Source organism: Leuresthes tenuis, unplaced genomic scaffold, assembly GCF_036924035.1.
Source record: "Leuresthes tenuis unplaced genomic scaffold, fLeuTen1.0.hap1 SCAF_6, whole genome shotgun sequence".
NCBI lineage: Eukaryota > Metazoa > Chordata > Actinopteri > Atheriniformes > Atherinopsidae > Leuresthes > Leuresthes tenuis.
The window spans coordinates 12,686,165-12,713,218 of record NW_027325360.1 but is presented as its reverse complement, the minus strand read 5'-3'; the positions used below and the strand labels follow the sequence as shown (position 1 = coordinate 12,713,218).

The following is a 27,054-nucleotide window of genomic DNA, read 5'->3' as shown; positions in this document are numbered from 1 at the left end:
GGTTCAAATTCAGCTGTGACAGACCTTCAGTGGGTCACTTAAAGTTATGTCCTTCATATGATGTATGACTGTTTAGGTGCTGAAGCAAATGCAATTCAATGCAAGTAATACGCTAATAACAGCATTTAAGCATGTTAGTAAAGGATATGTGGAGAGAGATAATTGCAGTAAAACTTTCCACAGTGCACATTACTCTGATGAACTGGGACATTTGTGAAAAGACCCACTGACATTTAGACCTGATAATGTAATTTTTCGGATCTTCCAGTAGTCTAGATCTAAATTGATTCATCTCAATCATGCTGGCTCCACCGTAGCGATCTTTCAAAATTAGCATGGCTCGATGTGACAAAATACATATTTTAATTGATTTGATTTAGATAAAGTGAGTTTGCATGACTACTATATCTGTATTTGAGCAACCAGGGAGGATTTCCACAAAGAAGAAATACTTTGACGAACTCGCTCATGCTTTTTAGGAGTTTGTAGGACACCTTGAGCTCCACCTGTCGTCTTTTTTGTCTTGGCTCTACTGCTGTAGGCACATTTCACTTGTTTTCTCCTGTCGTTTCCCATGTCTCACGTTTGATTTCATATCGTTTCTTGTTCAGATGACTGGGGCCCATGTGTTCGGAGCTTTAGTTGTGGTATGCAGCGCGAGCCAAATTAACACTGTGTGTTGCCATATGAGAGCCTGAAGTACAACAAGTAACACAGAACAGATGGACGCCAGGGTCTGGTTGTTTGAAAATTATTTTCCACTGATGCTGCACACGCCTTTTACTGTAACCGAGAGAGCAAATCATGAAAAATAAAACTTCTTCAGCCCACAGTGAAAGACAAAACACAGCATAGATGTGTAAACATTTAACACAGATATAAATGCACTGACTTATTTATAACCCCAAATCTGTTTGTTTAATGCGGCACAACTTCATACTTGATTTTCTGAGGGAGCCTGTTTCTGTACGTTCTTGCATCTTCTTTGATAGATAAATTACGCAGGGCCCTGAATGGGGTGGAGGGAACAAAGCTTTTGTCGTGTCATACGTGACAAAATATGTCAGAATCTACAGCAGAAGCACAGACACATTCAGACAGTGAAGGACAAACTCCAAAAGCAACATGACACACAGTGTAGGCACATGCACACACAGGCATGAAATGAAACCATGTGGGAAAGATTAAGGCTTGAAGAGCTGGAACAAACACATGCAGAAGCACAAACACTCACGCACACACAGCTCAAACGAGATGAGAGGGGTATGATTAACATGAAGGCTGCAGGAGGTCTGAGGAAGCATATCAGACTCTAGCAGTCTGTGGGAACTCACTCTGGAAGACGGAAAACGATTTTCCTGGCAAAGCGCTAACCTTGTCTGTAACCTTGACTACTGGACGTCAGATGAAAGGAAAAGTAGGACTCACTGTTGAAGAAACAGCTTCTCTGTGTTTAAGACCAGTCGAGGAAAAGACACCAATCCCAAGACATGAAGAGAACTGCACATCAAATGACCAGAAAATGAGCAATAGACCCAGAAATTCCATTAAAATGCTGAATTAACCTCACACCAAGATCAGAGACGTTAATGCGTCAAGGTGCAAAAGACTGAGACAGGACTGGAAAATGTCAAGATTAAGTGTCAGACAACACTGAGGACATTGTGGACACTTCTGCTCTTTTCAGCTGACAAGACAGGATTCACTTCTGTCAGAAAATAAGAGCTGCATTTAGTCAATTCATCTGCAAAACAAGAGTGGAATTTTAGATTTGAGCAACACCGTCACAGGTTTTATTGTTTGTAGTTTGGTTATGAAAACACAAGCAAAAAAATATATATTGCGTAATTGACAGTAAGATCTGACAGATGTTTTCTGTAAATGTATTTTCACTTCTCTTCTCTTTGAATATAGGAAGTTGATAGTTATTGGAATGGTTTGGATCACTGATACGTTTTCATCTCCCCATTTTATCTCAATTGAGCAGCTCAAATATGCATTTAGACCGACATTTCAACCGCATTCAAATCTTCTCTTTAATTGTCAAGTAGGATGTCAGTTGGGCGCATACACATTAGTGAGGATGTTTTGTACTGTCAAAGCTCTTTATACTTTGCAAAGGGGCCACAGATGATTTGGCCGCTGCCATGATGCCCACATGAAAAATCCTGAGTTACTAATTGCTTTGAAGAGTGAGGACGTCTGATAAACCCTTAATTTAAAGTTCAGTCACCCAAAACCAAATTGCCTGGATCATATTTCATCTTCGCCAACCTCTGTTCTTTTTCTTTTCGTTTAAAAGCGACCCTATTTTAGGTCTAAATGTGTGTGGGATTTTGCAGAAAGAAAACTGCCCTCATTTCTTAGTAAAATTACAAGACAAAAACAGACACTTGACAAGACTTTCCTAGGAGGGGATGACACATAGATGACACAATGTTTACCATTGCCATGACATTTTTTTTATTTTATTTTTATTTTTTTAAGGTTTCAAGTCTACCAGATAAGAAAATAGGCGACGATAATGTAGGGTCTTGCTTAAATCTGACGGGAGATTATCTTGCTGGGCTACAGCAAGGAACCTACAGCTGCGCCTTGACTGCTGCTTTCTCACGCAAAGGCATTATCAGTTTCCAGGCAGCTTGCTCTTTTGTGCTTAATGAGCTCTTTGATATTACTTCTCACGCATAGACTCACACATTAAGAAATAAAAATAAAAAATACACTCATGAACACTAACCACGGGTTCCTTTTTTTTCTGTCCAGCTGAGATATGTACAAGGCGTGAGCGTGCACGTTCATACACTGACAAACAAATAGCCCTCGTGCTTGTGAAACCCCATTTCACATTCACAAAAAAACTAGTTTAGCAACACAAAATATAACACGGCAACAACTTTTAAAGAGCTGGTGTATAAATAACTTATTTCAGGGTGAGAATGCATATGCTATTTCTTGTGTATGTTAAAACATGAGCATGCAGCACCACTGCTCTCCTTCCTTTTAAGGCCATTCTCCAGACCTTATCTGTCTGTCCTGCCAAGATTAAACACACACACACGCTCACAAAAGAGAGGGAGAGCACTCAAAACATTAATGCAGTTGGCTAACTAAAGCAGCATTTAATTAGCTGGGCAAATCCTGCCAATGGCGTCCTACTCAGTACAAAACAGCATCCATGTAAACACACAAATACGCAAAACTCAGGCTTTATGTGAACTGCCTCACATACATATTTAAGGCTGCAGCTGCCTGAGGAGTTGAGGGCGACTAAATATAAAATAATCAAAAGCACACACATGCATGCAATGTCGTTTTCATGGACCTCTTCTGACACACATCATGAGGAGATTAGGATCTGCTCACGACAGAGCATTCAAACTAGCCGCTCTGATTACTGGTTTGGGGGATATTGGGGGTCTGGGTGTGCAAGCAACATGCAGCCTTGCAGCTGGCCCCATCTGGAAATACTGCAAGGTTTAACACCAGGCGTGCATTTACTGAAAGAAGAAGAAAAAACATCCTTCTGCACTGTGATGGGACATCAGCAAGCAAAGTCAGAAGCTTGATCCTAACTTAAAAAAAATAAAAATAAAAAAAAATAAGCAAGTTACTCAAACAGTGATTTTCTAAAATGTGATCATGTTATATTTAATGACTGCTCAGTGCCTGTATTAATTAGATAAAAAGTAGAGAAGTTGTGACTGGCTGAAGCAAACCCCAAACAAACAGGAAATAGTGTGGGAGGTAGATCGACACACCAAAGGGTAAAACAAGGCATGAATGCTGCAGGTTGTTTTTTTACGTTTTTTTTTTTTACGTATTTGAAAAGAAAAATGTAATTCTGCAAAAATAAATAAAACATTGAGCATCATAAAGAAATGTGCATCACTAAGTAATAAGTAATTGGGGTAGGGGCTGATCAAATCCGATTCACCTGCCTGAAGCTAACCATCTCTTACCCTATCTTAGAAGGTGATCAGTATTGTACAAACAGTGGAATTTTAACAGTCACACAGCTACTCTTCACTCAGCTCTGATCGCACCAAACTGTGATTTGACTCGATCGCAGGACACACCGTTGCTGCAGTCCAGAAAAAAATCCATCGTTCACCGAAGAATAAAGGTGCGATGAAAACCAGCTAAAACGTGAGAAGTTTTCAGAGGAGAAGCTAAATGTCACCATAGCTTCCGTGATGTTTTGTCATGTGGCAAACAGGGCACCTAAAGGAGCCACTAAGATGGAGCAAAGTACGAAAACAAAACAAACACTGGCAGAGAAAAGAGACCATTTGAAAGAGGAGAGGGGGAAACCCCTGCAACTGAGACAGCTAGAAACAGGAAATGACTTTTGAGTCTTTATGTGTTTGCTTGTGCCCAAGTTAATTTAGAGAATGTTGCATTGCACGGCAAACTCACAATAACGAACCCTTTAAAGGTTTCTGTGGGTTTCCATCTTATTGATACAAACAGATCTGCAGACTTATCTCTTAACAAATATGAAACACAAGATGAGGAACCTGCCAGATGTTAAATGGCTCAGTGGCATGTGCAGTTCTGAGAAGTAAAAGAAGCATTTTGAGAACTGCACACAGAATCCTATGAAGCAAAGTCCTGTGAAATCAGGTAACATCTGTACTAAGAACAGCAGTGACAGAGAAAGCTGACAGATATTGATTATGAAACTAAGTGTGGTGCGGTGCTGTTGAACATCTGCCTAACAAACCAGTGCACAAATGCATTTATTTGCTTTACTCTTTGGTGTAGCCTATCTGCACAGCATCAAGAGCAGATTACCCAAAACCCTTGCGGAGGTTAGCTGGCGTCAGACTTTGTAAACAAAGCCATGGTTGCTAACATGGAACAAAACATCACAGAACACAACAAACAAAAACAATTACCTGGTTCGTGTAAAAGATGGAAAGGAAGAAAAGTGATGCACAATCACAGCTTAAAAAGTTCAATATTCGGGCTGACTGAAACACAACTCGTGATTCTAAGAAGTTGAGTTACTGGCAAAAAAGTTTAAAGGTGCACAGCTGAGATCACATGATGTCAGTCCTCTAAATTTCAAATAATGTTCAACTTTTCCTATAATTTCCAACATCATCTTGTGCTCAGCCTGGTGGAAAAACTGTGATTACCTGGATTTAGATTTTGCAAAATTAGGTGTCCCAAAAAAAATTTAAAAGTTAGTTAACTACCTGAATATACTAAAAGAAGAAGAAGATGACACAGAGAGTCATCAGGTTCAAACAGTTAGAGTGGTTTAGGGAGCATGAGACATCTGGAGAGGACTTTATGCAGTGGTCTGACTCCCCCATCATTAACACAAGATCTTGGCTAAAAAATCAATCCAACTCTGGGTGGAAATTAATGTTGTGGCATTGCATTGGCTTATCAAAACAATGCCTCCACCAATGCCTGCTGCAGTCAAAGCTAAAAGTGGTCCAACAGAAAATTAGAGTGACTTTTATTTTGCCACTGCCATGCCAAGACACACCCTCCATTCATTCATTATACTTCCAAATATTTTGTATTAAGGAATGATGGTAAGAAACCTACAAGTATGCACAATTTACACCTGAAATTAAACACTGGACACTATATTGTCAAAAGTATTAGTTTATCTGCTTTTACACGCATATAAACTTAAGTGACATCCCATTCTTTATCCACAGGATTTATTATTTTTGACCACAGGAAGGGGCCATCTCTAAACTGTTTCCACAAAGTTGGGAGCATGAAATTGTCCAAAATCTCTTGGTATGCTGAAGCATTCAGAGTTCCTTTCACTGGGACTAAGGGGCCAAGCCCAGCTCCTGAACAACAACCCCACACCATAATCCCCCCTCCACCAAACTTTACACTTGGCACAATGCAGTCAGACAAGAACTGTTCACCTGGCAACCGCCAAACCCAGACTCGTCCATCAGCTTGCCAGATGGAGAAGCGTGATTTGTCACTCCAGAGAACGCGTCTCCACTGCTCTAGAGTTCAGTGGCGGCGTGCTTTATGGCATTTGAAGGCCACATGAAGTTTGGAGGTCTGTAGCGATTGGCTCTACAGAAAGTTGGCGACCTCTGCGAACTATGAGCCTCAGCATCCACAGACCCTGCTCTATCATTTTACATTTTGCTTCCATTTTGTTATAATACCAATGACAGTTGACTGTGGAATATTTAGTAGCGAGGAAATTGGACTGGACTTGTTGCACAGGTGGCATCCAATCACGGTACCAAGCTGGAATCCACTGAGCTCCAGAGAGTGACCCATTCTTCCACAAATGTTTGTAGAAGCAGTCTGCATGCCGAGGTGCTTGAATTTATACACCTGCGGCCATGAAAGTGATTGGAACACCTGAATTTAACGATTTAGATGGGTGAGTGAACACTTTTTGCAGTATAGCGTATATTCGGAAAATGTAACTAAAAGTTAGGCTGAGTTTGAACCAGCATCAAAAGATTAACTTTTTGACTATAAGAAGTGGCTACATAATCATGTATACGAGTATGAATTTTTACCTTTGGGGGATCGTAGAGCTCCAGCTGGTACCTCTCGCCTCCTCCTATTCCTCCACCACTTTGAGCGTCTCTAATCCTCCTGACCAGCAGGCGGCAGCGTTGCCAGTGGGGCTGAGAGTCTGAGATGGTGTCATCCACCAGCAAGTACTTGAGTTGGCCCTCTTTACAGCAGCCGCTCCCCTCTGATCTCCTCTGCCTCATGCTTCTGCTGCGTAACCAACGGAAACTATGAAGAATGTGAGAGACCACTCCACGATGTGAAGCGGCTAGGGGTGTGGTTTCAGAGCTCTGACAAGAGGAAGTGTGGGAGGAAGAGGACGAGGATGACCCTTCCCCATTGGTGGAGGAAATCCCACCTACTCTGTCACAATTGTTTGCGGGATTGTTGCTGGTGGGGTTAGGGTTGCTAGGAGACAGGTCCTGGGATGATCGGGGGCTGGAGAGGGGCCGTTTCTTTAAAAGCCGCCTTACCGTCTGCTGGATCTGGCTGACAGAGAAATGCGTAACATCAGCGTGTCCAGGGCTACAGGCCAAGGAGTCAGAAGAGTATCGCTCAGACACCTGATGATGATCAGCGCCGGAGACCTCCTCATTGCTATGGCTATGAATCAGTGGCGACACGCCGATGATACTACGAGATCCCGAAAAGGAGTTTCCCGCAGCACATCTCAACGGCTGCTCCTGCTCCCGGCTCACCACCACCGACTCCACTTTTGATCCCACAGATAACAGTGCAGCCCCTCCGCTCGGCCTGCCCGCCTCCCGATAGTCCTGCGCCCCAGACAAAGATGCGATCCGTGATCGACTGATCACAGCATGCGACGGCACAGGTGAGGCCAGTGGAGATGAGGAAGACGCACTTCCGGAAGCGGCAGAGCCTGTGTTCTGGCTGAGAGGAGCGCCATCTTTGTCGACCTCACAGCAAAAGTGCTGCCTGAAGAGGTCGGAGAATTGTTTGGAAAAGGCTTCCGGTGCGACCACGTCATGTTGTGGACGCTCTCTGGCAAAGCTCTGGTAATGTCCGGCCAGCTGCCGGGCTGTGGCGATGGCATGCAGCTCACAGAACTCCCTCCAGCCTCTTGGGGGCGCTGCTACACTTGGACCTCCTCCTGCTGAAGTGGTGTTGGCTGGATGGATAGTGTTACCATTCATTGCAGTAACCAGACTGGTTGAGAATCACTGCCGCAAGACATGGAAAAGGGAAAGAAAAATGGATTATTAAAGAGTAGTTGGGGATCAATTATGAGACAAGACAGCAGGGTTAAACTGTTTGGAAAAATAAGGGAGTAGATCTGGTGTTGTGCAAAAAATAACCAGAGCAGCGCTAATGGCCACGCGAAACTGTCATAGCATTTTTTTGCAGCTACATGAAAATTACATACAAATCAGTGCTCAATCATTAATGGGAGAAATTAGATATCTGCAAAAAAATCTCTGGCAATCAACCTCTCCGAGAGAACCCGACAGACGAGGACAACCGCAACTTATACAAAACGGGAAGGGTAACCAGTCGGTGGCGAGAAACCTGCAGACTGAATCCAGCAAAAACACTGCACTTGGATACATTTAGGGATTTTTCCCAAAATGCTGTCATACAGTTGAGGTTAATACAGTGAAGAGATTATCAAATCAGTTCCAAACTGCACTCGTACTGAGACTGAAGAATTTGAAACAAATGGGAACGGGAACCAGTCAGACAGTAAATGAGGCCCTGACTGGGGAAGTACGGTTAGAAAATTTCTCAATCAACCACATTGCATACGCGACCATCTGTGAGTTTGTGGATTTAAATGTGACATTTCAATGTTCCTTCTCCTTTTTTTCTTTTCAGAAAACATTACATATAAACGTAAACCAATCATATGATTTATTCTTTTCCTTTAACAGTATCTAGTATATCTCTATATATATTTTTTGGTGGATGCTGGGTGTGATTTTCCTCGCATGTATCAAGGCCGTGGTGCTTGGGCAGGTTGCCACGCAAGAAGGCTTGTTTTCCTATGCGTTGTTTCACTTCCCTGCTTCTGCTGATGCATAGTGACACAGAGGCAGGCCCTTTAGTTAGGCTGAGTCTTAAGTTCAAATCTTTTTAATGCATCACCTAAAAATAATCCAAAATAACTTAAACAAATGAAAAATTTTTTAAATCCAATGTGATTCATTATGTGTCGATAATAACAAGGACATTTAATAAGTCTTCTAATGTAACCAGCACTTTAACTCAAACAGTTACAACTGCAGTTAAAAAAGAGAGAGGTGCAGTCTACGAATCTGACAATCTTTAAAGATGACCACCAAAAAAGCCAACCGGACAGAAAATGAGGCACCGAAAAACACGTCATCACATGCAGAGCTGCTAAATGTTCAAATCACTGTGATGCACCACTCGGTCTGCAGTCGGTTGAACACAAACATTTTCCACACAAGTTTGACTCTTTAGGTTTAACTTCATCTCAGCTTAGAGACTCACTTAAAGGTGGGGCAAAGATCTCTTGCAGGTGGGCCAAGAAAAGGAAAACTTCTTTCCTGCAACATAGCCGTTGTTTATGGCGATACCTAATATGGAGACCGTTTAGTTCCACGCACTCACAACTAATATTGCTTTAACTGTTATCGTCTGACGTCCCATCAATCCCACCGCATCCTTTAGGCAAGCTGTAGAGATGTTCGCTCACTTCACCTCCGCTTGTATAGACGGGAACTTCTTTACGTTGCTTAGCAATGGAACGGCTGAGACTTAGCGAATGATGTGGCACACCGCTGACTTGTGAACATTAAAACTTCTTCCCAATAACGGAGTGTAAAGATTCCCTAGTAGGAAACCATAGAGTAATCAGAAAGAGCACAGCAGCACAAGGTATATCCAACTGGAAACGGTCGGAAAAATCACTAACCGCCAAATCTATGGTGCAAAATCAATTGCACAATGTTAAAAGGACTGATGGAACACAATTCTCTGGATAAATTCATTTGCTTTTTATCATCATATTTTGCCATCCTGCAGCTAAGACACAGTTAGAGGTATTTTTTTCCCCTTAAGTTCGTCGCTAAGGTCTTTTGTGCAAATGTTTGGAGTATGGAGAAAACCTGAAATACTGGAATGAATATTTAAAGAAATCTTTAAAAAAAAAAAAACAGGTCTTTGTGCAACTCTATTTTGTTTTCTTAATTACTCTTTTTTTTTTATTTCGAGGAAACCTTAACTCAAAAGTACAAAAATAATCTTAACATGAGGTGTTTTGTGCAACTGGCCCCTGACCTTTAAATGCACATAGATGGAGCTTGATCAGAATGTTTCATAATTTGAAGTTATCTGATTAGAAACTGCTGAGTTTTTGCAATTGCACTGGCTGCATCAGATGACAAATGGTTCACATTTTTCGAAAAGCAGAGAAAACGGGTGGACTTTCTCATCATGAAGACTTAGTAGGAGAAAGACGGGTATGTCTAAAGAGCCTGTTCTAAAAACACATTATGTAACAACTACTACCCTACTGCTGAATGCATGCCCCAAATAATGAGAAGCTGAACATATGAATAACCTCACTGTTAAATTGTAGTACTATTAACAAGGATTTATCATTCCTAAACTTCATTTTGTGATTAGAGTACATACCAACTTCCTCCAGTGCAGCAGAGAAGGGTCTATTCTAAATACAGGAAGTATTAACGTGTGTGTGCATACGGGTGTGTGGGTTGGTGTGTGTGTGTGTGTGTGTGTGTGTGGGGGGGGGGGGGGGGGGGGGGGAGTCGAACACTGTGGTCCAACAGATCACAGAAAACCACAAGAAACGGGAGGGGAGGGGTTGTTGTGGTCGGGCAAAACATGGAGCAGCGTGTCCCGTTATCTCATGGCTAACATCTATCTCCGTGTCCTGAGCGACAAGATTCAGAGATGAAAAGCCGTGAAATCTTGGGAACAAGTCTCTCAGTAAACCTGCACATTTTTCTCCCGCGTCGTCAAGCGTACCCGGGGACACGTACGTCAATGAGGCTGTGAAAACTTGGCATCATTAAATATTGCGTCACTACGGTTCCTGGATGTGTCCTGTCACAACAACTAATTCCCTTCCTGTACTTTTCAGAGCATGCTCACTGCATGCCCCCTCGTGCCCCTCCTGCTGGCCCCCCCAGAAGCCTGTTTCTATCTGCCTGGCCAGCCCAGCAATGACTCAGCATTGACTTACTACAGAACATGCACACACAGATGCAGACACACACTTCCTCTGGCCGTATCCCTCTGGGGGCTTGGCCGTCAGTGTTCCCAGGGTTTTCCTTTTCTTTTCATCCTCTCTGTCCTCTTGTATGAGGATCTCCAGATGTGTGTACTTTACTTTTACCTCAACTGAGGGCCACAGGGAAAACAAAAAAGGCTAACATAGTTTTGTGTGTCCTTTCTCTCCTCTTATTCAGGACCTCTCACCTCAACTTAATGCTTTGTTATTGTATTATTGTTTCGGTAGACAGCATTCAGCTGAGACAGAGAAAGAAAAAAAAAGCTCAGACGCACAAAGCTGAAAAAGGAAAACACTCCAGCACAGAGTCAACGCTCCTACACTCCTGCTTTTCTTCCTCCCTAACCTCCTCTTTCTGTACAATACCGACATTCTTCCCTGTGAAGCACTCGCACCACGAGGAGTCAGAGAAACTGCTGCACTGAGCAACTTTGGAAAAAGTGGCAAATGTCGAAAACAGCTGCAGCTCCTCAGACAAGGAGAAAAGGATCCTGACCAAACAAATGCTACCGTTCGTAGGAAGAAGAATCAACTGATGCTGCAGCTTAAGCACCGATGTTTGAAAGAGAAAACACGCAGAGACATCTACACCTCTCAGAGGTGATTTGCCCTAACTAGACAAACAAGGGCTAGAAAGAAGCCCTTCAGGAAAACAGCTTGTGACATTTAGAGGAACACTGTACACTGTTTTATGAGCCCCTGACATGAGGTTTACCAAAACTAAATGAGTTAACGACTGTACTGAAACAATTTGGATTTTCTGATTTTTTTTTTTCTGATTGTAACTTTAACATTTTGTCGTTGCTTAAGCAAAATAATCAATTTGAAGATGCAATGTCAGATGCAGAATTGTGTATATTGATGATTATTTGAGAAATGTAATATTTTGATTCCCCCGGTAGATATCAAGGAGCTACTCAGCCACAAAAGCCCCAGAAAGAGTGATGCTGCTCCTGCCTTCCCTGTGAATTGATCATTTAAGCATGAGTAACCTCGTGACACATGTCAGCTCACTGCGTTGGCTTTGAACATAACCTTGGATCAACCACAGGACATATTGGGGAAACGAGCACGTGATGTGCTGTGGTGTGTCATTCCTGCCGAATGCCCAGACACCAAAACGGGAGCATTAGCGGTACGACTGCAGCGTCCTGGCTGCGGCCTACTGGGCACAAAGCCAAATGCAATTTCCTTACAACCAGCATTGCTCAATTTAGGCATTAGCAATGAGCAAATAAAGACTTCAAAAGGAAAGGAAAGATGGCATGCACTGTAGTGCAAAACCAATAAATTTAAATCCACAAAGACTGGGGCTTATACAACACATAGATAATTATCAGTGCTGCTGGTGGAAGCCCAACTGCTGCAAGGTCCTATTTATATCTCGAGAGCCTGGTATCAGCTCTCACACACCACTGTGCGCTCCTTGTTGTCCCCTGTTGGGATCAGCTTGTTTGATGCAATGGACACGCAGCAACACACATGGTCTCTGAGTTTTGAGGTCATGTATTCATAGCAGGCAGCAACTGCAGTGGTGACATGCCGAGTGGCTCAAGATGCAGTTTCTCTAATGGCCACTAGATGCTGGACATTATTAAATAGATTCAGGCTGGTGGAAATAATGAGTGTGAAGGAGCAATAATTTACACACCAATGCTGAAACTGAAATGATTAGTTCTTTATATGATATGTCGACTAAAAACAACATAGTCTGCTTTTTATAAAGTCGGTCATCTAATTCTTTTTAGCCTAAATGCCAAAAACTCGACGGTGATTGCGTTCCGGTGTCAGATCATCTATTCGCAATTTGTTTTGATGAATTGTCAAGAAACTGACTGGCAAAATTAATCACCGATGGCTCTAAATGAAAGTTAATTCACAAGATGAAGGAGCTGTCTCACAACCTAACAGCTGCGTGGATTAAACAGTGAATAGCATATTAACGTTTCCCTTAACCCACAGTTTTGTTGCTCAACACTAACCCAGACTGAGAGATGTTTCTATGGAAACTGTGCCCAACTAAACACAAGTCCAATCAACCAATGTAAAATTATAAGTATCTAGCAGGTCCTGGGACCTGTTTGCCAACCAGATGGGGGGGGGGGGTAATTCTGTAGCCACCTATTCTTTCGACCCTGATTACAGGTGACTCTATTGTAAGAGAGGTTCAGGTTAGATTAGCAATAACCAGATAGTCCCAGGGTGCAAAGACATACTCTCTTTCAGGAACTGGAACTAATGGAGGACTTCTCTAATTTGAAATAACAACCATAAATACGACCAATGCAACATGTTGAATCAAGGGACTGTGCACTTACCCTCTCAGGTGCACCTGTTCAAGCCAGAGGGCTCATTAAGTGTTCCCCTTGTATCTTGTGAGTAACTATTCACAAGTCTCCAGAAAACTTTTCTTTCAGAGCAAAGTGAACCGTTTAAAATGTTTTGCTGATTTCATACCACAGGATTTTCTTCTTGGCTGTAGATAATCCAAAATGCACTTGCTGAGAGCGGCAGCCTAATAAAAACTTGTACGGGCGCCAACTGATTTTCTAGGTCATAACTTGGCCTTTGTCAGCAGAAAACATTTCAGTACCTCTACAACTGTCTATGACTCAGTTTTACCTGGAAAATTCAGTCATTTCTTTGATTAGTTCTTGTCCCTACTATGTAGAATAGCGCTATGCTGCAAAAAAGGAAGATAAATGATCACGCTGAATGTAGTTTTAAATGCTTCGAGTCAATTGTTCGACCCTTTGGGAATTTTTTTCAATTTTAGGATGCACAGAAATTCTACAAAGATGCGTTCATGAAGCAAAATCAAGTTGCACCAATGTTAGAAAAATATCATGAGGTTATACTATAAGAATATAGGAAAAGAAGTACTCTTTGCAAGAATGTTTTTTTCAGGTGTTGGAAGATTAAAGGGCACTGCATGCCAGGGGAGGCCTCCTCCTATCTTGTTAGTTTAACCTTGGATGCTGAAGAAGGCCTCCTATTTTTGCTAGTTCTACCTTCTGTGAACAAAGAAGTCTTATGTGACGTTGTGATATTTACTTCACTGCACTCATCTAACATAGATAGTGACATAGATAGGAGTGAAATAAAGGAATGTCTCATGACCACGTGTGGCTAATGATTTTGTAGTAGAAAGCATAAATAGCAGAAGTGTCATTTTAGAACTCAGACAACCTTGTGTCACCTTTGCGGTATGTTGCGCAGACTCGTCTCCCTGCTGCAAGATTAAACCTTTGTGTTAACTGACTCCAGCGACTCTGAGCCTCATTGGGAGAAGTTTCTTAACAACCAAAAACATTACTACTATCATTAATTGATAATTAATGATAGTAGTCCATGGTGGAATAATAAAACTGCACCATTACATTGTCACGTAAAGCTCAACTGCTGTAAAACTCAGAAAGAGAAGATGTTATATTACGAAGCTCCAGTATTTTCTGTGCTGGTAGATTACAGTGAAGATCTGAAGCTGAGGTGGAAGCTCTCATGTTTACTTTAAAGAGACAAGTGTACCTGACTGGTAAAGTGGTGAGTGAAGCTACTTTTTTCTTGGACTTCTTGGAGGCGACTGGCTCTATATGTCTCGGGCTGACTGGTGGGTGTAAATTACTGTATACAGCCCTGTTCCAGAGGTTCTATAGACTGTCCTCTGACCATATCCTGCCCCTTTAAACCTTGAAATGTGAGAGGGGGGGTTTCTCCCAGGCTCTCCTCTCTCCTTCTTCAGTGGAAGCATGGGGCTGGAACAAAGTAAAAGATCCTCAGTGTTCCAATTAACCAATTGAATTACTCAAATGGTGAGGAGATCTTTATTATCATGGACCATTACGGACATTAGTGAGGGACATTTTACACAGAAATAACCCTCCAACAACCCCTCGAAAAATATGGGGAATCTATTGATTTTTTTAAACATCAGAAACTACCACATTAACAAAAATATAGCATGTTGAGCCACCCAGAATAACAGCTGGATAAATTCCATCACAACGAAAGCCCTGCTACAGAATCAGCTTATCCATGTGTGCAATTTGCAAACCAGCCCTTTAGAAATCTGTTTTTCCTATCTCAGAAACCGGCCTGCTTACTATAAACGTATTACTGCTGTCTGGTAAATCCCCCCCATTCACAGATTGCGCCGCTTCGCTGTAGCCATCATCGTATGCAAGGTTGGCAGACATCGCCAAATCCAAACTGTCACCAGGTGCTTCCTCAAAGGGAAATTGTTGGGTTTTGACCTGAGACTTATGTTATCATTTCATGCTTTAAAAACATAGCTGAACTAAATTGAAAATCTCAGTACACCTAATGCACTTTACGTTCATCTTTTATATTTACCAATGTGGAAGAATTTTGGCTATTTATATACTTTAAGTTATTTTTATACTAAATTCCTTTACCTCTGGCTTTCACATTAAATTCTGACAAATTTGGACGTTCACGGCATAATGCCGGCAGAGAGTAAGACCATGAAGTATTCATACACCCCACACAGTAAGGTAATGACATAAAACCCCTTTTTTTTGTCCAGCTCTGACACACACTCATACACGCCGACATAAAAGGCACAGTTGGATGTGAGCAACTCAAATAGGATGTGCTCCTAATATAGATTACTCATTAGTTAAATGTAATTTGCAACAAGCCACATCCGTTTGACCTATTTATAGTTCTGGACTTGTAGAGATCAGCCGGATCCAATCTAATACGTATGACTCAATTAATCTGCATGGCATCAAGGCTCAGTGAGACATCAAACACTCCAGCTTTTCCCGTAAAAACTGGAGTGGAAAAAAATAAATGAATTACAAAAGCAGCAACATGTGCATCACAGGGCCAGCGATGAAAAACAGACTGTGTTACCACCTATGAATTATATTTCTGTGAATCCCTGAAAGAATCAGAGATATGGACACATTTACAGAGCATGGAGATAAGGATGGAGTGGATAAAAGGAAAGAGAAAAGGAGGAGGGCAGGAAGGAGCGAGGGAAACCGAACAAGAAAAGCAGGAGGAGGAGACAGAGAGACATGAATCACAAGGACAGTGACAACAAAAGATAATGAGAGGGCAGAAAGGAAGTGAGAATAACAGGCAGAAGAGGAGGCCAGAGGAGAAGACCTGGAGCCAGACTTGTGGGTGAAAGTCCAGGTGGCAGAGTAAGAGTGGAACAGAGACCAAAGGATCTCTGCTCTGCTCTGCTCTGCCTGGGCAGCAATCACTGCAACAGGAAGCCCTGCCCTGCCCTGGCAAGCAGCGACCAGTGCTCACGAGCAAACACACAGAGCTCAGACACACAGTAGGCCAGAAAAACACTCACATCAGGACTGGTAACAGGACTAGACTACCAAGAGCTGTTAAGGAGTTAAGCATTTGTGCCGAACGCTACAAGTAAAAAAAAAAAAAAAAAAGCCTGAGAAAACTTCTCCTATTACACGTGTTCGCTTTGGGATAATGTTGCAGGATTATCATATGAAAACAGCCTATGAAACAATTCCTCTCGTAAAGTCTGTCTGGGATATTCACATCGCTTAGCTGTAGAAGAATTTGTTTAACTCTTCCTCTGTTAAACCACGCCACCATAAAGCGACTGCTGCTAGGTTCTCACGTCTGCAGCAGCGGTGCCTTCCTAGAGTTAAAGTTACTTTGCAAAGTCCGCTTTCTAGCTTCACCACAGGGGAGTTCTGTTGGACCGGAAGTTTCGTGAATGGCTTTGCCGTTAATAAGCGGCAGGAGTTTGGAGTTAGACAGTTTAACTCAGCACAATGGCTGTAAACACAATAAAGTGAGCAGAGATACTGCTAACAGTTTTTTTTCTTTCAGTTGAACAATTAGTCATTCAGTCTACGAATGCATATGTATAAAGTGCCTTTTAACTTGATCTGGTTTCAACAATACCCTTTGCAATCACACAAACACTCCGACAGCGCTTCTTGCTATACATTTGCACTCTAGATATGCAGTGATACACAGTGATACAATCACAGGCTGTGGAGAATAACAAGGGTAACGTGGGGTTCAGGGCTTCGATACATGGACGATACATGGACACGCTGGGGTCCAAACCACCGATCTATCGATTGGAAGACAACTCCTCTTCCACCTGAGCCCCAACCAGACGGTTCAGTGAAGGAAGAAGATGAAAGCCAATTGGTGCTGCCACGTTGAGGCCCAAAACCAGTGTTGGGCATTTGTGAGAGTGCTTGTTCTTCTCTAGTTCCAAAAGTGCAAATGCAGATACTGGGAATGCTTGATGGTAACAACATATGGAGCTAGTTATACTGATAGGTTTGCCACAGCGTGTAAATTGTAGCTGGGTTTCCATTCACTATCAAAGCCAATTGAAACGATCTTTTGAAAAGCAGCAAGAGAGACATGTGAATCAGAAACTTTTCAATTCACTATTTCAAAGCCTAAAAGCTCGAAGTTGTGTTGGAGGTTACGACGCTTGTGGTGTTAATTCGGTAGAAGAAGTAGGTATCCTGGCTAAAAACCAACCTTGAAGAGGAAAAAATAGAAACAACCGCAGTGAACACCCAGAGGAGGAAACAGGAGAGAGCACTTCTTCACAAATTACTTAGCTGGAATATTTGATCATGTCCGAGTTATGAGAACTCATATGAGTTTATGTTTTGCTGCCGGCTCATATCGGAAACAGCTGGTGAGCATCATCATTTTAATCTTTCATAAGTCAGACATGTTTAGTGAACTTGTTTCCATTCCCCCAAAAGCGTATTGAGCCTTCTTCAACTGAGAGTATAAAGTTTTCTATTTCTCCATTCACCTATTCATGTTGTGTAAATACACATCAAAAACAGTGATGGAAACCCAGCTTTTGTGACGGAACATTTTGAGGAAGCAAAAAAAAAGGAGACAAAGTAAATGTTTCCAACTTGTGAAAATTCAGTTCCGAGCCAGGCATCCTGACCTGTACATAGAAAATAAAGGGTGAGCAAATCAAGTTTATATCAGCATATCATCAAATCTGCATATAGAGACTTTATTTTGTGATGGTTAGCAGGTTGTGACGGCTGTTTTTTTTGTTGTCGTAAAGGTCCAACATTCACAAAAGTGTAAGATCTGAACGTTCAGAATTATGAAAAAAAAAAAGCGCCACGATACTTGGCCTCCTCTTGTTCCTCACATCAAAATGAGGTGATCCAGGTCACCAGATAGAACGTTCATTCCAAATGCAATCCAACCAAATAATAAAAATTTTGGCAAGCGGAACGCAAGACGGACATCTGTGACTACAAAGCCGTGAGCCACTATTATCCATGTGTTTTTTCAAGAGTAAAAAAGGCCAAGAATCCCCTCCACTACAGTCACTATTCAGTATTGTTATGTCAGGCGAAACAGCCCTGCCCCACTGGTAGCCTACACACCAGTTAACATGAACTGACACCATGTGACCTTTTTCTCATCCCTTTCACTTCATGTTTTATACTCCAGTGCAACACGCTGCTGTGCACCAGGCCAAAGTGGAACAACCTGACATTTACTACATGGAGTAAAGGCTTTCTTATGAAAATCATTGCCTGATTGATCAGCTGAATAACAGAAGGAAGCCAGCGTGAAAAAAATACCCGCAGTTGCAGGGTTGGGATTGGCCGATGCTCAGTGTTCCTGCTCATGTGAAGTGAGATGTGAAAGCGCTTTGATAACAAACAGAGCAGAAAGCGAGACCCACACAGCTTACATAATTGAAGAACATATTGTCGATGAGGAAGCAGCGCTGAAACATGAGATAAGTTTGGCCTGAACTTCCCATAGCCTGAGGGCAAGCATCAGCTGATTCGTGCTAAAACTCCAGAGGGGAGTGTGCAGCTCGAGTCTATTGAAATATAAATCATCAGTAAACGATGCAGTGTTTGTTCAGGATGCATGAGATCACAAAGACACAGAGGTTTGTTTGTGTAAACCCAGGTCTAAAAGCTATAGCACTTGTACTTCTGTCTATTTATTTTTTTACAAAGGAGAATAATCAGCGGGAAATCTTTTTCTTTAAAAGCAAATACCAATTCAACACAAAGCTTTGGGGTGGGATCAATCTTCAATCCTCCGTTTTCTCAGTGAGTAGCTTCACACTGTAGCAGATTTTTTTTTCCCCCTTTCAAAATCCTATTAGAAAACTTGCAGACATTTTGTTTCTAATGGCTTAATGCTGCAGCTAGCCTCTGCTGAAAGAAAACAAAGGGCAGCAATACTTGTTAGCACTTATCTTTTGCAGTGCACATGTTGTTTCTCGTTATATGTATAGACAAAACTCCTCTGAGCACACAGACTTTTTGTTTTGGTTAGAATATTCTCTAGCTCAGTCGTGCATTCCCACAACAATAACACAATGCTGCTATTCTTAAGACGCACAGAAATAAAGCCCGGCCACTTTCTGGCTATTTCCTGTGGCCTGGGAACGGAGAGAGGGAAGCAGGTTGGGAGAGCAGCTCAACTTAAAGGTCTGGATCTGTCATGATAACACAGAAAATGCACAACACTTGCAAGAATTTAAAACATATAGCCTACTGGAGCATAAAGTCCACTTTTAATGCTCCATTGCAAAACAAACATGCGGTTTACCTCAAAAGGAAACCGAATATATCTATATATTAATCATGTGCACAGTATTTCCAAATAAACCGGTAGAAATCTGAAAAATAAGCATCCTTCGAGCTGCCTGGCACCTTCCCAATGAGTAATACAAAACGTCTGTGTACAGTCTATCATTATCATGCAAAGACAGACCTTGGCAAGGAAACACTAAAGTATAGGGCTCGCTTAATGACAGGCAAAAACTGAACAGAGATGTTTAGTTTCGGCTTTAGCTGCATGGATGGGAAGTGCGAGGAGCGTGGACGAAGGGAATCAGGTCAGGCACCAGAGGTGACTGACTACACCTCACAGGAAGATCATCATTAGAAGCTGAACACATTATCCTTTTAATCAGGGATGGGAAAAGTCAGGCTATGTCCAGCTCTGGTCACATGTCAGACAAACTTAAACGGACAGGAATCTGTCATTTCGTGCCAAGTTTCTACTGGTTTGTCATCCTGCTGCTAATGTTAGGCGACTGAGCAGTACAGACAAATGAGTACATCAAGGGAATTAGTATAGAGCTCACTAATGATATGATAGAATTTTGAATATAAAAGTTTTATCCCCTGTGGTAAAATGGTTGATTACTAGAATGTGGATGCGATTTATGACCATACAGAACTGTGAACCCTGAAGCCAGCCCAAGTTAAATATAAAGCCAAAGCCAAAGTCACTACGTCTCGATAGTCACTGCATACCATATGCGGGTCACGCTCTGGATCCATGGCTTTTACAAATATATAATGTGACAAAATAAGCTTTGTAGTTTTTCCAGAGAACTACCTGATGTCCAACCCAGAGATGTTCCATTTACAAAAAAAATCAGGAATATAAAAACATTAAATCCTGACTTTGAACCGGTCAAAATGCTTGAACATGTAGATTAAAAGGCTCAGGTGCTAATGGAACTGCTTCTTCACCATGCAGCGGTCTGACCTACTACATGTCACAGTTCATCGTGCAAACCATTACAATAAAGAGCAAACGCAGACATTCATGGAAACTTTCATACTTTGAATCGCTGCAAAACAAACACCGACTGATGAACATATTACAGAACAATAAATATGTACACAGTGAACAGCTAAACGCTTTCAGAACGTTTCACAGCTACAAAGCCACCAAAGGCTGACCTCAGCTTCTTACTGGAACCCTTACACACGGGCTTAGTTTCTGGGAAGCCAACAGCAACAATCCATCATTCACAAGCAATGGTTGAGTCAAATCGATACACTTCAGCCAATTCAAGCATTCAAGACTCAGCTAGAAAGAGTGTGACAATCATCTCTGTCTGAAATCCACGAGCACTTCACGAATGACTCATCCACCCTTGTGACGTCTTTCTAATTCATTGTGAATTTTGATGATCCATGGTAACAGTGCAATACTACGCTGTGCGTGTATGTAACTGTGTGGGGTTGTTCAGGCGATTCGGCTGCGAGATAATTGACTCCTTCAGTTATTCTGATCTGCTGTGAATCATCTGCAGCCATCTGACTTCCTGGAAGGCTATTTCAGGAGTTATAAACTTTTCCACATTGGGACTAATGAGGAGCCATTTGAGCTTCAGTGTTAGTTCTTACAAAATACCTCTTTCTGACACACAAACATTACCCAAGAATCCTGGTTTTCTGCAGCGATGGCAAGTTCTGTGTTTGCGTTGGAAATAAACCTTTTGTGGCGTGATGCAAACGGGGTATTTTTCTGCATGCGAATGTGATTCTACTTTCACTTCAGCTGAGACACGACTCCCATTTCTGCTAAACAAACAAACAAAAAGCCGTTTCATATGAGTGTGTATGCAGAGCGGAAATGATTATTTTCATTTTCATTGGACAACCGGATCATTTTCTCAAATGTGTAACTACACGTTTGGTTAATGAAGCATTTAAAGAACTGTCAAAAAATGAGATTAGCCGACCGTCTTATAAACTAAACACGAATGGTTTCTGGCAGTTGAAAAGTGACTGGCACAATCAAACACTATCAAAACATCTTGCGGGACTTTCTTACAGTATATAAGCTGTTTCGCTCAGCTTGTGGAAGAAGTGCAGCGTACAAACACATTCACGTTTTCAGCAACACCCTCGTTATGCGGCAGCCAAAAATCGAGCCTATAATCAACATTCTTTCAACAACGAGAAAAGTGGCGCACTGGGTTAAACACACGCAAATGCACACAGTCTCTAATTATTACTTCTTTGGAAAAACACGGAAAGGACGCATGCATATCCCCTACAAACACTTGCACCTAACCCCATCTTGTGTCTTGTGTGTGCGTGTTTGTGTGAGAAAGAACAGTTAAAGCTGAGATTTTAGCCTTTGGTGGCAAGTCAGAGCCTATAAACACGTCCCAACTGCACAACAACGCGAATGTTGCTGCAGAGGGTACCAACTGTCACCAGAAAAGAGCTTTCTCTTCAGACCATTTTCTGCCCTGATATGTCTATATTGTCTTTCTCCATTTGCTCTTCTTCTTTTTTTGGCAGAATGTGACCCCCATCTCCCTGCTAATTCATCTCCCATGGCTCCTCTCTTTCCTTTGCCTCCCTCCTCTCCGCTCCCCACAGATCCACTATGGGTCAGACCTCTCTCGTGGTCTCATAAGTGGATTCCTTCGAACTCCTGGGGGGAAAACGGAAGAACTGATGTCCGATCACAGCACAGTTAAGAACTGGGAGCCATGACACTGTCTGATCCTCATTCACTCATTTGACCAGTTTGAAATCTTTGCTGCGGCTGCAACACATGCTGTGTTTGCATGCATGCTTGCACAACAACGTGCGGAAGAAAAGATAGAAAAAAGGAAAAATGTCAGTCTGAATTCCAAGAAGATGCTTTTTTTTTTTTTTAAGAAAAATGTTCCAGGACAACCATGTCCAGTAGAGCACAAATCGCTCATCTTACAATCTTTTCAAGTTGGGAGAAAATCTTATGATCACACTGAACATGTGTAATGCCGCTGTCTGGGGGAAGAGTCCAATATGCTTTCTGATTGTGAAAATGCACAAAGCCACGATATCAAAATATACATAAGCCTGCATAAATAAAGTCTATCGACTGTGGGGGGGGGGGGGGGGGGGGGGTGTCGGATGGTATATTCAGCAGTACACGGTGGTGTCACCGGCGAATCCTAATGTCGACATAACACTGAGCAAGAGAAAAGTGATGACAGAAGCAAAACATCCACACATCAGGAACCACGGAGGTCTGCGCGGAAGTAAACACTTTTCTGAAAATGATCAGATTCTCCTGTTATTGTACGAGCCAAGTAGGAATGTGGAGGAGATGAAACCCTTTACGATTGCAGACAGCCTTTTGCCAGAGGTTAGCAGAGGCAGAGCTGCAGTGAAACCCTTTAAGTGCACGTTAGCAGGAGTTACTTCCCTACCCTGGAGGCGTGTCTTTCTGTGTTTGGTGCTTCAATGACTCAAGGTGTGAAAACTTTTGTATCTAAATGACTGAATCATGAAGGAATGCAAACCACAACTGGGTGCTTGGAGTACTGCGGAAGGTAAACACGTCCCTCCTGACTGTTTCCAGACATCTTGCATCATACGCATTTTTGAAGAAGGCCTTGAAATGCAACAGTCCATACGATGTCAAATGTCTGACCAGAAAAATCCATTTAGACAGGAGAGCATTTTCCTAGCTAACTGGAATTAACATGTTGTTTTTTTAGGCATGTTTGACTCATCTAAGAGTTGCATTAATGACCTGTCAAGTTTCAAGGAGGGACAGAAACAAGGCAGTCACCTATTCTGGGTTTATGTATCTTTCCATTACTGCCCATTTGAAACTTTTGCTTCCCTTCAAGAACTTTCTGAGAACTCTCTCCCGCCGGTCTTTGCTTGAGACATTTCATCCACGCATTCCTGGTCTTTGGCAGTGGAAAGTGCACCAACATGCTGCGTGATGATACAGTTTCACATTGTATTTACCAGGGGTTAGCAACGTCTGAGATAGCACGCCTGCCTTTAAAGACAGTCTTTTTGCTTAGTTTTGCAAAAAGGACGAGTGATGTGCCAAGAATTTCAGGATCATGGCTCTGTTGTTTAATCGTGCAAAACACTTTGAATGTGTGCCAAAATAACCACAGATTGCTGTTTGAAATATCCATTCTCCATCAAATACATAAATGGTGAGTCCTTAAGCATTTTGTAGTGCCTGGAGTGTGAAAAACAGTCAAACAGCCCCCCTCTCAGAACTAATGAATCTCAGCTCTTCAACCACATCACAAACATCCAAGTTATTCTTTTGATAACTACTGCGTTATTTCCTTGCCTTCATTCATTGAGCCTCCCCTAAAATCATTTGGCCCACCTCACACTAAAAACTTACTGTACTTATAGCACTCGAGCTGAGCTGCAGAGGTCCTTTGGCAGGAGAAGTGCAGCTGGCAGATCACACCATGTACATTAAAAGAACTCCAAAGAGCAATAACAACAGTGTTTACTCGTCTATGCTGCTAAACACTATGAGGGTTGTGAACTTGCATTCGTCTTTACCTGCACTCTATTATAGTTTTTTTGATCACAAGAAGTTGAATGCATTTGTGCAATGACAAATAAAGCCATTATCATCATTAGGAATGACTTCCATAAGTGTAACGCAGCATTTGTCTATGTAAACACAGCTATATTTCATGGTTGATCTGGTATTATTGATGCACCGATGCATTTTTATTACTTTGCATAAGTTTGGATAAGGTTGCAATTGTATCTATAAAACCTGAATTTGCTAGAGGCGAGCTTGTTTTATAAATGTAGTGAAGGACAATGTTTTCCTACAGCAGATAAGCTAAGCACAGCTACACACCTGTTGATTCAGAGTCTATAAAAAAAGACCGTTAAATGGAGGGAAACTCTGTTCACAAACATGTGTTTGTGCCATAACTTTATGAGAACCAACACTGGCAGAACACAGTTCATAACCCTTTTGATCACAAGAGAAGAACCCAACCTGAACCCAAACCTCCACCATCAAACAGGTTGGCCATAATGTCCTCACCTTCCATAATGTCCTCACCTCCCAAGGTCTAAAGCTGAACTAGGTCCTGACAAAGATAGAAATAAACACAGCAAGGAGCCACACATGGAAGTGAGCCCCCCCTCCAACACACACACTGCTTTGATTTCCTGACACACAACACTGGACACTTAAACCAAGAGGCTGCTCCCCACATGTTGCTGTTCTCTTTCCTGCAGTAATGACGGGTGACGAGTAACTTGAGCACGCGCACACTGGCTCGAGTAACAAACTACAGCACACCTCAATCAAACTTTGTTTATAATAACGGACTGCACGTGAACGTGCACAGGTAAGTGGCTCATCAGTTAAGTAAATGACCACAATGTTTCCATGGGTTGAATGTCATCACCATGGTGACCACAGAGACTTTTGCGCCCAATATCTATTAACATGTCACGTTAATTAATAACGTGATCATTTTAAAGTTACTGCTTGTCTCCAAAATGCACGTGCCCTGCACACACTTAGTGACAACTGAGCTCGCGAGAAAGTACCTCTGAAAGTGTGTGACAGGACAACGTCAATTTAAAAAGTCATTTTTGCGCAAAAACATCTGCGCAAGTGCCCAAACAGAGAGGGAGACCCTTTAAACTTCACGCTAACACATTTTAGACGACTACTGATAAGGAAAACTTTCATTCTGGCCGAAGCTTTGACAACATTACTGCATTGGTTCATGATTTAGGGGATTAATCCGCATGGGGTTCAAATAATAATTAGATTTGGTGACTCAAAAGCACTTTGAGACAGAAAGGCAGTGAAAGTTGACAGTCTCAGGCAGCACAGCATACTCACGTTCTCCGTTATCTCGGACGGGCACCCACCGCAGCACGACGTCTAACCACCAAGTTGGACTTCGCATAACGGAAATGTGTTGAGAGGCATAAAAAGTAAGTCTAAGCGACGTCGGCTAGGAGCAGAAGAGAAGGGACATCAGAGGAAAGGCTGTTCGTTAAAAAGCCCGTCGCTTTCTCTCTCATGGTGCCTGCATGCGACCGGTCCTCCGCCAAAAAAGGGGAAAGAAAACTTTCAGCGACGAACTTAACGCGGAAAAAAAAGAGGCTACTGCTCATTTCCGCTGTCAAAAAAAAAAAGTGCCGCGGTCCAAGCGGGTGAGCAGCAGCTGCATCAAGATGGAGGAAATACAAAATACCACTTCCGACCACATCTTTTCAAAACAAGAGAACTGTATCTGCGCTTGTTCAGTGCCTCGGGTCAAGAAGGACCAGAGACCCACCAGCAAGCCTCAGGGTGAAAAGGGAGATTTAGATCCTAATAGCCACGAATGGATGACGGATTCGATTGCACACTTTCATGAAGGATGCAATCAATGTTACACTTCATGCTTCACTTCATCTGGCTGCAGTACATCTAAATCTACCTAACGTATAGCCTCTTGAAGTGGTTTAATTTACTTTGCAACTATGCATCACATTTTACATCATCTTTCAAATTCTTTATGTGCAAAGTGCAGCTGAAAAATACAGGAGAGCAAAAAGTAACATAACACTGGAATATGTGCAAATGCTGTGGAGCAAGATCGGCAAAGCATTAGATTGTTACCTCACAATTGTTCAACTATTGTACACCGCGTATGACTTTGTGAATCAGTGCAAAACGACTTAGGAATATGCTCATTAAAGCACTGACAGGACACAGCTCAGAAAGACAGGCACCAATGAAAAATCCACCCATTTTTAACTGCCTTTAGAATTGTGTTAAACCATGCATGTTTGAAAGCAAATATCAAGTTAGATCATGTTAAACTGAGACAGTCTGGCATCACTTTGCCCAGCTTTGCCTCCTATGTATTTCAGGCGCAATTGTACTTTTGCATTTTCCACCACTGATCCATTCACCCAACATATTAATTTCTAAAAACACTCCCACAGAAAAAAAAAATAACAGAAGTTATGTGCTTCAGTGGCACATAACTTCTGATTAGATTCAGATTCAGTGGCAGGATTGTTTCATAACCTTTGGCCAGGTAGTCCTAAGTAGTGAGAGTTCAGATAAAACAAAGTGCACTTTCCATTCTATTATTTTTCTAATTCTTCTTCTTCTACTTATCATTATTATTATTATTAGTAGTAGTATACCTTTATCTTGAAATGAGTGGACAGGAAGCAGCTCCCCTGTTGGAAGTTTCCTCCGCAGCCAGGAGCCTCGTGGACTAGTACGGAATGTGCAAGATGCAGAAACTGTTCATACTCTTCACATTATGTGCTCTTTCAGTCTGGTAACTGCTGTTTATGACAGAGTGATATAACATTGTTTGTATGCCTATTCGATGGAATAAAGCCATTCCACAATATTTCCTTCAACTGAAGCTGGGAGACGAATACAACAAACCCGTCACTGCACTTAAAACTCTTGGCTATGTAGCGTCTCTTCAGTATGAATCCATCTCCATCGTCATGTCGTGCGAGATGACTTCAGTGTCAAACTAATCCTCTGTGAGTCTGACCTGACAACATAAAAATAAAGATAAAAAAACAACAAAAAAAAAACCAACACATTGCTCATGCAGATCTAGAATGGAAAAATTATCTTTATTTAAAACTCTAAAGTCATTTACCTTTCCATCTTTGTTTTTGCCAATTGGTTAAGTAGGCTACCTCCACCTGTCCCTACCAGGTGTGAGCTGCTGATAGCCC

The 27,054-nt window shown here is 42.0% G+C and overlaps 1 protein-coding gene across 1 annotated transcript in view; it reads right to left on the bottom strand.

Annotated features, from left to right (window-relative positions):
- sh2b3 (SH2B adaptor protein 3) overlaps positions 1-25,494 on the bottom strand; it is a 47,718-nt gene extending 22,224 nt beyond the window's left edge. The window contains exons 1-2 of the mRNA XM_072387670.1: positions 25,193-25,494; positions 6,525-7,703 (exon numbers count right to left, since the gene is read on the bottom strand). Coding sequence (XP_072243771.1) covers positions 6,525-7,676 — 1,152 coding nt within the window. The 5' untranslated portion in view covers positions 7,677-7,703; positions 25,193-25,494. The remainder of the gene's footprint in view (positions 1-6,524; positions 7,704-25,192) is intronic.
- Between the last annotated feature and the right edge of the window lie 1,560 nt (positions 25,495-27,054).